At 41.7% G+C, this 14,189-nt stretch overlaps 1 protein-coding gene across 1 annotated transcript; it reads right to left on the reverse strand.

Annotated features, from left to right (window-relative positions):
- Window positions 1-1,073: 1,073 nt before the first annotated feature.
- Window positions 1,074-13,108, reverse strand: LOC112252678 (G1/S-specific cyclin-D1). The gene is made up of 5 exons (XM_024424128.2): window positions 12,708-13,108; window positions 11,444-11,659; window positions 10,900-11,059; window positions 8,332-8,480; window positions 1,074-4,015 (listed from the first exon to the last, which is right to left on the reverse strand). The coding sequence occupies exons 1-5, from the start codon at window positions 12,903-12,905 to the stop codon at window positions 3,860-3,862; spliced, it is 879 nt and encodes a 292-aa protein (XP_024279896.1). The 5' UTR covers window positions 12,906-13,108; the 3' UTR covers window positions 1,074-3,859.
- Between the last annotated feature and the right edge of the window lie 1,081 nt (window positions 13,109-14,189).

Below are 14,189 nucleotides of genomic sequence, written 5' to 3' on the forward strand. Positions count from 1 at the left end.
CAACCAGAATGACAAATGGACTCTATTGCACCTCCAACAATTTTCCAAGTCGACTGACAGAATTGATATTTGCTCTATCACTGATGGGAGTGCAGATGCTGTTGCCTTGGACTCGCCAAGCACTGAAAGACCTGCACAGGAGATATTTCAAAGGTATGTAGCCTTTCATTCTCTGTTCACCGCAAATAACATGGTTTGCTGTAAAATGTTTGTGTATCTTGGCTACAATGGTATTTTCATTTGGTAAAAAGATTTGGTAAAAAGAAGAAGTAAATTTCAATTATTAATAGCCTATTTCACTCTGGGTGTTGGCGTTATCTGTGTATGGTGAACATGGGCTTCATCAAGCTTTATTTGTCAGTAAATCTGGCTTTGAGAATAACAAGTGCTTACCCAGCCACCAACCTCACTTCATGTCACTGGCGCAATGGCGCTGTCCCAATGAAAACGGTGCTGAAATGATAATGTAGTTGAGAACACACAGCAATTGCTTTGCATGTATTATAACAGTTGGATGACTTTGTGAGTTTCACGTAACCACGGCTCTATGAACTAAGCGGTGCATTCAGCTGACTAAATTATTTTTACACCATCGCAGCAGCGCAAAAGATTCAGGGCTGACCACAAATCATTCGGGGCTAAAGCCCCAAAATCCCGATCCTGGTGAGGTCTTTGCCTGTGGGAAAGGATTAGGGTTTCAGCCTTTCTATTCCTCTATAGAGAATTCTCCCTTCAAAAGCATTCCATGCATAACAAAACAGAATGTACTATGTCCCTCTCCTCTCTCGCTCCTTTCTCTCAATTCTCCCTCAGTCTCTTACCCCCCACCCCCCTTACATACACACACGCGCATGCATACGCAACCTGATGTCTCTTCAACAGATTTCCCCCACTAGGTAGGAATCAAAGTGATTAGGACCTGGATAGCAGCTTCATATCCAAGCAGATGTATTTACTTTACTTTGGTCACAAAGACCAGAAAAGTATTTACTTATGTTGAGGCAAAACCAACAATATTGCCTCCATATGGAACACTAACATACCAGGAAGAGAAAAGAGGCAGTAGTCTTTAGGGTTATTTATTTTTTATTGTGCTGCAGCAAAAACACATGATTGATAACATCATGTCTCTGGTCGTTTCGAGCTGATGACATGAGGTACATTTAAAAAAAAATCAAAACGGTGTTAAATCGCTATCAGAAAACAACCTATGGCTTAATAGGTAAACATGCCATTTACAAAAATCTGTTTTCAATTTGTACAAAAGCTTTATAAATATATATATATATATATATAAGGGCCATCAACGGCCTAATGGGGGATAGTCTCTTTTAATGAAACAGCTTAAAAAGGAGTTATAAAGGTGTTTTAAACTAGTTATAACAACTTTATAACATCAGGTTGGTTGTTATGTCACCAGGTTCAATCAATGCTTTCTACTAGCTCCCTGAAGGACCCATTTGGATAATAGTAATTCAAATTTTCAAAATGGACAGACAAATAAAAAAGATACAGTCGGAATTAAAGTAAAACTCAGACGAAATAATCTGATATTTTTGTCTGTAGCATGAGGTATAGTGAAGGAAACAGGAGCTCTATTTTTTTTACTTTTTCTTTTTTTCTTTTTTGGAATAGAGCAGAAATCATAAAACACAGTAAGAAAAATCTGATCACATACCAATACACTACAAATGACAATGTCAATAATATCATCATTTTCTATGAGAAATTCTATTACATGGCAGTATATTGACATTTAACTAATACAAATATCCACAAAATAGCAGCAAACACTTTGAGAAAAAAAAAAGATTGTTTTTCTTTTCATTTTCATTTCATTTAAAGTCATGCAACTTTGCTGGGAATATTCCTCCATAGCAGCTTGTTGTTAGGAGTGTTAACATTTTTTTTTCTGTCACTGTACAATCAAACCGTTTGCCCACATACCTTATGCCCCCCATCACTCCCCTCGCAACCCCATAGCAACTTCAGTTATTTCTTCCAGCTTCAACAATACGCAAAAGACATCTTTGAATATGTGCAAAATGATTTCAAAGCCTTTTCAATTTTCATTTGATGACAAGGGAAGATTTGAGACATTCCTCTTTTGAATTCTAGTTTTTCCTTAAATAACATTCAGTACACTAAGCCAATGCAATGATTTCAAAGCAATACTTTGAGTGTACTTTTACTTCATATGGGCCAAAATGTTGTATTTTGATTGGATGAAATTACACATATTTGTAAAAAATTTATTTGCAACTCTGAATTGAATGTTTTAAAATATTTACATATATGAAATAGCTTCTGTCATCATGATCCACACTGGCCTTGAAAAGAGAATACTCTTCAATAAATAGTTCTTAGTGTAACTACAAATTACAAGCCTCAGATGCAATTCAAGCTGTTAGAAAAGTCTGTTATCAACTGTCATGAGGAGAATAGGTAGATAGGTGCCTTCTTGCGTGGATGGGACCACCATTTTTCACTGTCTTTACTACTAAGATGTCGGAAAGATGGGGTCCAGGTATTTTAGCTAGACAAATAGATTAGATTTGCCCAAAACATTCTAATATGTCCTGCCATTCCCACATAACACCATGTTTAGAAACACTCTTCATCCCAGAAGCTGACGTTGTTCCCAAACCATTCCATTATGTTACGTCATGTCCCACATGGTTCTTCTCAAAATAGGCAGTAAGGAGTTATTGACCCAAAGTGCTTTTTTTGATGGAATGGTTTTTAGATAGTAAGACAGAATTACAATTCGATAAAGACTGTGGACTACGTACGTTAGCTTACATAGAGAGAACATACAGGACAGCTAGCTAATTATTCTGTCGCAGAATGCAATGTTGCAAGCATTCAGTATAATATGATCTAGACGTCCTGCAGATATTTTGAAGTAGCTGTACTTCACTGGTTAGCTTGCTGTCTCTGGAAAGCAGTGTGTTAGCAGTTAGGACAGAGGCCTAGGTAATCCACAGACCTCTGATGACAATTGAATAAAGGCTCTATTCAATTAGTATCGCTGAAGCGTTACAGATTGCGCGATCAAAGATGTAAAGGTCATTTCCGATTAAGCCGACATACGCAGAGTTTACAGTTAATGCAGTCTCTGCTAACGCGGGAACATTGCCTTTCAATTTCAATCCTGTCGTAACGCTGAACTTCCGCGATATGGATTGAATAGAGGCCTTAATTACGCTAAACAAATTAACATTGTACGGTTACATTCTCCATTAAAAAAAGAAGAGGAGATTAGAAGACTGATTTTCAAAACAATATCTCAAAGTTGGTTAAATGTTGAGGCAAGCATGGCCACACCAAACTAACCAGGGACAACAAAAACGCCCCTCCATTAGAAACGGGTTTACCATACCATAAAACGCCTATGTCATCAAACAACTCAGGACTAGCTTTTTTACGTGAGAAATTGCAGGTGTATCATGCTCAATCTGTCCAAACAACAACAAAAATACCTAGTTCATTATTCTCTAGTTGTCTATTCTGTTGTACATACAGCACTACATTTCTTTTTTTTCTTATTCAAGTTTGTTTCGTCTAAAATACATAATGGGAACCATGCCCAATTGATGCTGCCTCAAACCAGTGAGGGGACAGAGAGCAAGTGTACGCATGAAGCCCGGGCTGATCCCTTACAACACCTGTTAGGAGCCAGACAGGATGTTCAGGCCAGACCCTATGCTACGAGCACAGGTGTGTGAGTAGGTGAGAGCGCAGTCAGTGGGAGCGGTGCTGCTGAGACAGTGTCAATCAGCGCGTTCTCTTCTATCCCCGAAGCCCTATCCTCCATCCATGGCTTCTGCTTAGTGAGCACCAGAAAAGGCTGTCCAACTCAGATGTTCACATCTCTAACGTCCGTTGGCGTGCACGACAGGTCAACCTCCTCATCCATGCTCTTGGTGTCAATGGAAACAGTGTGTTGTTGTGCCTGACGGAGACTGGTCTCCAATAAGGACTCGATCTGTTCTTGACATGCCCGTAGACAATCCTGAAGAGGGGGGAGAGAGAGGCATTGTTAGAGATGGCATAAGGACTCGTGTTGGTTCGTCTCTCAGCAACAAGCACCACTTACAGTCATGGACATTTGTCTAACAGGTGGCTTTTTTGCCTGCCTTCTAAAATAAATCTTCAAACAATCGGAACAATCTGAAAACATATGCAGTATTAGAATGGTATGACCGTGGTACCAATGGTATACTGTGTAGGCTTTAAGGAGTGGTGACAACACACAGAGCCAAAGAGGCAGAGTTGCACTCTAGTGGGAAGGGCTGTGACTGTGTGAGGATTAGGAGGAAGAGAATACATCCAGAAAGACTGGAAACCCAATCTGCTAGCACCAATTCCTGGACACAAAACAATAGGAGCAAAAGCAATTCATTGGGCGAAGGATAAGAGGGGCAGACCCTCAGTCAGGTGGTGGAAGGAGAGCCCCAGGGACCTCATTCTATTGATTACGGTTCTTATTACCTGGATCAAAGAGACCTGTAGAAACTAGAGCCAGACCAGTGGGTGAGGAAGGTTTCAGAAGTTATTCTATTACTATACAACACTTAGATATTACCCTTTGATTAAAATAATAACAATAGACTGAACAAAAATATAAACGCAAGATGTAAAGTGTTGGTCCCATCTTTCTTGAGCTGAAATCAAAGACACCTGAAATTTTCCCGTACGCACAAAAAGCTTATTTTGCTCAAATGTTGTGCACAAATTTGTTTACGTCCCTGTTAGTGAGTATTTTTCCTTTGCCAAGAAAATCCATCCACCTGACAGGTGTGGCATATCAAGAAGCTGATTAAACAGCATGATCATTACACAGGTGCACCTTGTGCTGGGGACAATAAAAGATCACTCTAAACTGTGAAACTTGGTCACAAAACACAATGCCACAGATGTCTAAAGTTTTGAGGGAGTGTGCAATTGGCATGCTGACTGCAGGAATGTCCACCAGAGCTGTTGCCAGAGAATTTAATGTTAATTTTTCTACCATAAGCCGCCTCCAATGTTGTTTTAGAGAATTTGGCAGTACGTCCACCCGGCCTCACAACCGCAGATCATGTATATGGTGTTGTGTGGGTGAGCGGCTTACTGATGTCAACATTGTGAACAAAGTGCCCCATGGTGGTGGGTGGGGTTATGGTATGGGCAGACATGAGCTATGGACAATGAACACAATTGCATTTTATCGATGGCAATTTGAATGCACAGAAGTACTTTGACAAGATCCTGAGGCCCATTTTGTTAAGGTATCTGTAACTAACAGATGCATATCTGTATTCCCAGTAATGTGAAATCCATAGATTAGGGCCAAATGTATTTATTTAAATTGACTGATTTCCTCATATGAACTGTAACTCAGTAAAACCTTTGAAATTGCTGCATGTTGCATTTATATTTTAGTTCAGTATAATAATAATAACAATAATTTGTGACATTCCTTTGAAATAATGAGAGATTACAGTGCCTTGCAAAAGAATTCATCCCCCTTTGCTATGAAGCCCCTAAATAAGATCTGGTGCAACCAATTACCTTCAGAAGTCACATTTTTAGTTATATTGCACACAGGTGGACTTTATTTAAGTGTCACTTGATCTGTCACATGATCTCAGCTATACATCTATTCTGAAAGGTCCGAGAATCTGCAACAACACTAAGCAAGGGGTACCACCAAAAAAGCAGCACCATGAATGAGCACTCCAAACAGGTCAGGGAAAAAATTGTGGAGAAGTATAGATCAGGGTAGGGTTATAAAAAAATATCAGAAACTTTGAACATCCCATGGAGCACCATTAAATCCATTATTAATAAATGTAAAGAATATGGCACCACAACAAACCTGCCAAGAGAGGGCCGCCCACCAAAACTCACAGACCGAACAAGGAGGGCATTAATCAGAGAGGCAAAAAGAGACCAAAGATAACCCTGAATGAGCTGCAAGCTCCACAGCAGAGATTGAAGTATCTGTCCATAGGACCACTTTAAGCCATACACTCCACAGAGCTGGGCTTTATGGAATAGTGGCCAGAAAAAAAGCCATTGCTGAAAGAAAAAAATAAGCAAAGACGTGGTGTTCGCCAAAAGGCGTGTGGGAGACTCCCAAAACATTTTTTTTAACCTTTATTTTACTAGGCAAGTCAGTTAAGAACAAATTCTTATTTTCAATGATGGCCTAGGAACAGTGGGTTAACTGCCTGTTCAGGGGCAGAACGACAGATTTGTACCTTGTCAGCTCGGGGATTTGAACTTGCAACCTTTCGGTTGGGGAGGGGCGGCAACATATGGAAGATGGTTCTCTGGTTAGATGAGACTAAAATTGAACTTTTTGGCCATCAAGGAAAACGCTATGTCTGGCGCAAACCCAACACCTCTCATCACCCCGAGAACAACATCCCCACAGTGGGAAACACGGTGGTGGCAGCATCATGCTGTGGGGATGTTTTTCATTGTCAGGGACAGGGAAATTGGTCAGAATTGAAGGAATGATGGATGGCACTAAATACAGCGAAATTCTTGAGGTAAACCTGTTTCAGTCTTCCAGAGATTTGAGACTGGGACGGAGGTTCATCTTCCAGCAGGACAATGACCCTAAGCATACTACTAAAGCAAGACGTACGTGGTTTAAGGGGAAACATTTAAATGGTTTGGAATGGCCTAGTCAAAGCCCAGACCTCAATCCAATTGAGAATCTGTGGTATGACTTAAAAGATTGCTGTACACCAGCGGAACCCATCCAACATAAAGGAGCTGGAGCAGTTTTACCTTGAAGAATGGCTAAAAATCCCAGTGGCTAGATGTGCCAAGCTTATAGAGACATACCCCAAGAGACTTGCAGCTGTAATTGCTGCAAAAGGTGGCTCCACAAAGTATTGACTTTAGGGGGGTGAATAGTCATGCACGCTCAAGCGTTCAGTTTTTTTTGTCTTATTTGTTGTTTGTTTCACAATAAAAAATATTTTGCATCTTCAAAGTGGTACGCATGTTGTGTAAATCAAATGACACAATTCCAGGTTGTAAGGCAATATAATAGGAAAAATACCAAGGGGTGTGAATACTTTCGCAAGCCACTGTATGTACTAAAATATGACATTAGGACTGAGTTGTGTCCTGTGTTTGTGATGCAAATATACACAACTGACTTTGTAGTTGCAAGGAAAGTGCATTTATTCATGGTGCCTCTTTCTTTTTTCTTCCTCCTTTCTTTTTGGACTCCACAAGAGCCTGGCCTCCTGCATCAATGACAAAGGGGACAACGAGCGAGAACTTTTGCACGTTGTCGTCGACTGCACTGGAGTATGGGACTGTTCGCTCGCCTCTCATTTCCTGACCTCATTCAGAGACGGGGTTTATGGCCTGGCTACCTGCTGCTCTACATCCCCTGTCTCTCAGATCTCTCTCTCTCTCTTTCCTCTAGTGCTGAGTGATTAGTACTTTTTGAGGTCGGTTCGGGTTTGTTTTGATTATAATTTTTTTAACAATTTTTAATGACTCCGGTTTCGCTTATTTATGTTTTTTAAACATTAAATGCAACATGCATTATGGGAGTTGAATGCTGTAACAACACAGAATATTTTTTTAATAGTGATTGCCCATTACATCACTTATTAACCATCATTTATTCACATTACTATTCACATTATATAAATATTTCAGTTGTTGTGTATATTACACTTGTTTTATTTATTTCATTCCAAGTCATCATCTCATCTCTATAGAGCTGCTGCCCCATGCTGTCTAACAAAATCACTATAATAGTCCTTCTTCAAAGTAAATAAGGCACACTTTTATGACTGCTGAATACCATCTAACAATCACTGAGATCATGTACTTTCAGGTAGAGATACCATGCGAAGTAACTGCTCTCTATCCTTCTCAATAACGCATTCTTCGGTCTCTTTTACATATAGTAGGTATAGCAGACACGAGTCAGTCATGGTCACATGATGAGGTAACCCTGCCTACAAACTTCAAAACCAGTGTCTGCCCTCAGCCCAAGAGGGAATTTCCTCTTGTTCTAGTGGTCTAAGATGTTGGTTGCTCCCGTGGGAGACCCGGGCAACTGATACTTCGGGTTAATGCTCAGGACTACTCCTCTCTTGTTCTACTGTCACCCCCTCGAGTTACCACACAGTGGAAGCAATCCGATCAATAAAAGGAAATCTGTGGAAGATAAAAGACGGCCATTCATTCCATTGCAAAGCTAGGCAGAGTGGTTGCACGTTTACTATATTAGGCTCTCTTGTCACATTTCTAAGCTATATGTTCACTTTCAACACTTTTGCATGAGACTTGGTTGTCCTTGCATACCGGGTCACTTCTGATGACTTGAGACAGGAAGTCAGTGAGTTGCTGGGATGACAGTGCATCGTCCATGCTCTTCAGATTCAGCCCCTGGACAGCAGCCGCCACACTGCCTGCTGCGATCATTGACGGAGGGTTGGCAATGAATTTGACATCTGGTGGAGAGAAAAGAGAGAGAGAGAGAGAGAGAGAGAGAGAGAGAGAGATGGAGCGGGTCAGAGGCAACAGGTCAAATTCCCGAAGCAAGGCATTTGATCCGCAAATAATTCACACAACAACCTTGCTAAATGGGGCAGCTCACTGGCTGCAGAGCGGCAGCTCAGGCCATTGACACGGGTGCGACAACAAAAGAGAGATGACACCCTGGCAGTGAGGGGTGAGGCGGAGGTGTGGGAGAGAGGGCTGAGAGGAAGGAGGTGGGACGAGGCAGCGTAATGTGGCACAACCAGATAATGGCAAGGCAGAGAGGAGAGAGACACTGTGCATCCAACAGAATCAGAACAGAGCCACCATGCTGACATGTGGCAGTGTGCCCTGACTGCAACTGAGGAGCTATGCTGTAGGTCCCAGTCACACTGCCCCCTCCCCCATTACACTCCTATAGCCGTCACCCCCTCCTACTCTCTCTATCCTTGTCTCTGTAGCCTCAAATTTGCATACATACAACACTTTGTTAAGAGCAAGGAGGAGCAGATACAACAAATGACATAATCAAATAAGAGGTAAGACATATTGCTGGAATCTGATGTTGGTGATAAATGATCTATTCAGCCCAAGAACTGCTTGACAATCACACAGAGAGAAAGAGACAAGCTCATGAAATGCAGATGTATTCTCCCCAGACCCTCTTCTCCACCTCAAGCCCAAACCCCCTTTCCCCTTCTCGACAGCCTCAGTATGCAATAAATCACTCTTCAACTCGCTTGGCTTGGACCCCTCTCTGGAAAGATCATGTCTCACTTCCTCTTTTCAAGTGCTTAGAGAGACAATAAATCTACTCCAGGCAGGGGCGCTCACACACGCACGACATGTGCGCACAACGCGCGCAGACACACACACACACACAGAGGGGCTCCTCAGACGATGCACATTGTGTGAAACAACAGGTCTAATCACCAGGCTCAGACCATTAATTTTACCATATTAATTAGGGGGCCTCTCAGTCTAGGAGACGAGCCCCCTTTACACCCTCCCCAGCCCAATGGGTGTGAGGCTGGGGCATCATTGTGAGTGAGCTCCCATTGCAAGGGCCTGCACCACAGAGAGCTTAGAGAGGAGGGTTGAGGAAGAGCGCTGCGAGATTAATTGAACTCGCATAAAGGCAAGCCAGAGAGCCATTATCCAGGCCCATATCCCCACTAGATCTGCCCAATCCTAGCCTCCCTATAAAAGAGAAAGGAAATAAATGCTTGCAACCCTCAAGATGAATGCAAGGAATGCCAGCCAGCAGCTGCTCTTAAAGACAAATATCAGTCAAGAGACTCCACAGTCTCTGAAGAAAAGGAAGATATAAAAAGGGGATACATTTCTTCTATTGCCGGCAAGATGAAGGAAGTAAATGAATGTCACAGAGGTGCATCAAAGAATATTAAAACACACTCCTGATACGAACAATGTTGCAGCAGGTCCGAACTCGTGAAGTGCCTTCCTTTACGCAACGCAAATAGTACATACCGGATCTCCAACATGCTTTCACACACTCCCCCTGTCATTCCCTCCCTACCTTATTCTGTTTGTCTAGATTCTTTCATACAATTGGAGTAAACTGTTGTAAGTGATCCTTTGCGGAAAAGTGTTTCTTATTGCGTCACTCTTAATTCCCTTCCCTTCCACTACCAAAAGAGAGGCCAGGACCTTTTTAAAAAGAAATTAAAATCTCCATGTCACCATGGGTGCACAACAGAACAGGGCAGGGCCTAGGCCAATAGGCCCATTCAATCTATTACATTAAGCACTAACTTCAAACAGCGCGTTGAGTTAAGTCCTCCCCCTGACCTACTCTAACACAAATCAAATGCTGTTGAGGGAAAGCAATGCAGGTTGGAAACCTATAGAGCAGGACTTCTCTTCAATATAACCTGAAGTAAAACCGCCTGCTGTTGGGGTCCAGGCCTTCTATTGTGCAGGCTTATGCTAGAGCTTAGTCCAAAGGGTCGACATTGGACAGGGTAACAGCAGCGACGTCGAAGTATATTGCTGCAGTAAGACAGCTTCGCGGGGCCTGCTCACGAACGAACGCAACGTTCCTGGAATGTGTCCAGCGTCTGCTGTACCAGAACCGTCTTACGCCAAACCAAACCGCTTCCCTTTACCAAAACGCCAAGTCAAGTGGTTCGAATCAAGTTTAGCAAAAGATAACGGCACAACTGTTACACGAGTATGGGAGTTGTCAAACATTGACAAACATCAACTCAACCGCTTGCCCCCCTCTTTCACAGTAGTAATCCACATCAGTACATCTAAAACCCACGGGCACATGTAGGAGTACAACCTCCTCCTACGTTAACAGCACTAAACAGCAGAGTAGTCAGCAGTGTAACAACAGGTAGGTGGTGGTGGGACTCCAATGCATACCTGTAGCACAGAGAGCCACAAAGGTCTGGGCATGCTTGCACAGGATTTGCTTGGTGTCCTGATGGATGGGTAGCTTGGAGAGGAAGTGGTCTATGAAATCGTGCGGAGTAACTGATGCTAGATCCCATTTCAGCTTGTTCAATACCAGTAGTTCCATTTGCTGTAGAGGAGATAGGAAGAGAGAGAGAGTATATATGTAGTAGGACACCTGCAAGGCTTCAAGAAACCAACACACCACTAGAGGGAGGACATGCTCCACACAGGCCTATGCTCTGCCATGGTGCCATGACAATGACAATCATTGATGATACGGGAAGTAGGTTTAAGACATTTTTTGTTACAGAATTTCAGTTATTTTCTCGTTTAAAATGATGTATCTCCCAAAGTTAACTTTGGCTAAACTGAAAAGAATCCACTTGTAATAAATTATAGTCATAGTTCAAATATGTCAAAAACACCATACTACATTTTTACAATACCTCCTAAACATAATCTACATGTGTTGGTTATAGCTAATGAGAACATGATGCGGAAGTCAAATTACCAGCAACTCGCCCGTCCGGATGGAATTGTCTGTGTATATGCACAACTTCACAGCTGTTAGAGGAATGGTCTCCTTCATTTTAGACGCCAGAAACATGCATGTAGCGCCCAATAACTGTAGTCGAGTCTTCTTTGTGGGTTCAACAGACAAATATCTGTCTAAAAAATTCATAGCTAGGGGAAAAACCTCCTCTTCGCATTTCTGTTCCTCACAGACCTGGAATCAAAAGCAAAACGAGTTAGGCTAAGGTTTAACACATCCAGTCTAAGGTTGATCTCTCTGCAAGGCAAGCGCATGGCTTGCAGAGCCATATTGTCGTTCGCCATATTTTCAAAAAATATTTTTAAATATTTCTAAATTGTTTTAGAATGTAACATGGGCGTGTAAACGTTATTATGCTTTTGTTTTATCGGACAGAAGTGTCATATTCCGAATATCTAAAATAATAATGTTCAAAATGAACTATATTTGTAAGCCACTAGAAATTGGACAAGCAGCATGCGCACACATCTCATAACAGCATGCAACTTTAAAAAAAATAATTTGAAATATAATCTTCCACATCACGAAAACATTTTTACCCGGTTAATGTTAATCAATGTGCCGTCTTACATAATATGTCACCTTTATTACAGTCTCTCGAAAGGGATCGAAGCTATCAACCAATTTTAGAGGCGACCCTTTCAAGCTCACAAATCGACTTGTTCAGTTGCTTCAACTCTTAAGAAAAATTATGTAGGCTACGTTTGCTTTATCAAGTGGCAACTTAACAATAGAAACAACGTTTCAAATGCATCCGAGGTCGGTGACGATATGGAAAACAGCTGTGACACGGTTATTACACTTTTTAAACCACAAAGTAGTGCTATAAACCACAAGCAAACAAAGAGGCGAATACTGGCACTAAGTGACGGCATACAGTACGTGTACATTGACGTTAATTAAGAAGATAATAATACTAAGGTGTAACATTTTGTTCACTTGAATATAATTCAAGGGGACATTTTGGCGTCCTTTGCAGCATGCGTCAGGTAAAAAATAAGGCTCAATGAGTCACACAGACAAGCTCTAATTAAGTCCAAAGTTTAAGCTATCGCTGGGTGAATAATGTAATAAACACATGACATGAACAACACAGGACAAGCAATCGTTATAGTTGCATGGTAACCATGTATTTTGCCAATATTCCAAAGGGCATAGGCCAGTGAATTGATTCAGATAATTGAATGATATGGATCTGTTAGAAACGGTTTCTTGCACAAACCTCCAGCATCCACGTAGCAACAATTCTCCTCATGCAGGGTACAATCTCTTTCTGTACACATTTGAAGTAGTTCGTTGCGGGGAGATAATTGTCTTCCGCTTTTAGCATGGTCTGCAGAACTCTGTCGTTGAGCAGGTTCGAGTCTTGGTAAGCTCTCCGGATGGTCTCCACTTCACAGCACAGCAACAGGTGTTCCATTCCGGCAGTCGCTCGAGCAATGAGAGAGACTGAAAGAGAGTCTGAACTATTGCTTCCCCCAAAAAGTTCCGTGGACGTTGCTTTGCCTCTGTCTGCTGCGACTGCTGTGTCGAAGCTCTCAGGAGGCCACCAAACGTTGATCAGCTTCCCTCAATAAACTCCCCTCCCCTCCGCGCACTGGGGAAATGACGTGACTGTTGTTATGGAGGTTGGTTATGGAGCAGATCAAAGGCGAGAGAGAGAGAGAGGGGGGGAGAGAGAGAGGCCCAAAAAGAGAGGTCCGCCTCAAAGAAGGGGGCACGTTTTAGAACGCTATTCCACATAAGTTTATAGTCCCTTCCCATCGCCGCCAGCGTATGGCCTATTGGAAGTGGGAGGTCTCAGGTCCGTTTCTGGAGGCAGTAGACTAGGCTAGGGTCTGATTGTAGCTACTGCGAGGTACCGGTGGGGGAAGCAGAGATGCTCGGTGGCTGGATTGGAGAACTCATGTAACCTTTATTGTTCGTGTGGCCTCTTTTTTTTTTACCCCTGCATAACAAGTACGTTGCCTAATATTAACTAGGCCTACAAGTACAAGCATAGTAAGAAACATCCAAGAAATAAGAAGTAGAGGAAGGAGGAACATAGGCTAATAATATCGTTATTAGTTGTACAATTGGGTTATTCTATTTTTATTTGTTATGTGCGTGTATTGTTTTGTATCGTCAGGTATTACTGAACAGTTGGGAGCACCCACGATAACATCAGCTAAATATGTGTATGCGACCAATACCGTTTGTTTTGAGTAGGATGATGAGGACGATGATGAATATGATGATGATGATGATGATTATTATTATTCTATCTCTGCACACGTGTTCATTGTCATGATAGCAAGGCAAATATTTGTTTTCATTTGTGAATCTGAATCTGAAAAAAAAGAAGAAATTTAACAAATATTATTTGGTATATATAAGCCAGCCGTAAAACTCCAATGAAAAGCGCCAACATAATATCTTGTAACTAGACTATTTGGCGAAATGGCAATAATCAGGACTAGACAAACTATTAAACTAAATGAAAACCATAGTCAATGAAAACTAAAGTAAGAAATAGTGTGGAAATCAAAATTGAAAACTTCACACAGCAAAATAGTGTTTTACCTTTTACACTGAGAATTACAGTGAAAATAGTCCACATCATGTTTACATTTTGGTCATTCAACAGTAGGTAGTGAGGGCATTCATTTTCATACATGTTCCTCATGTGAGTCGAAGCCACGACCCTGGTTGTTGTAAGCTTCAT

This window comes from Oncorhynchus tshawytscha, linkage group LG06 (assembly GCF_018296145.1).
Source record: "Oncorhynchus tshawytscha isolate Ot180627B linkage group LG06, Otsh_v2.0, whole genome shotgun sequence".
NCBI lineage: Eukaryota > Metazoa > Chordata > Actinopteri > Salmoniformes > Salmonidae > Oncorhynchus > Oncorhynchus tshawytscha.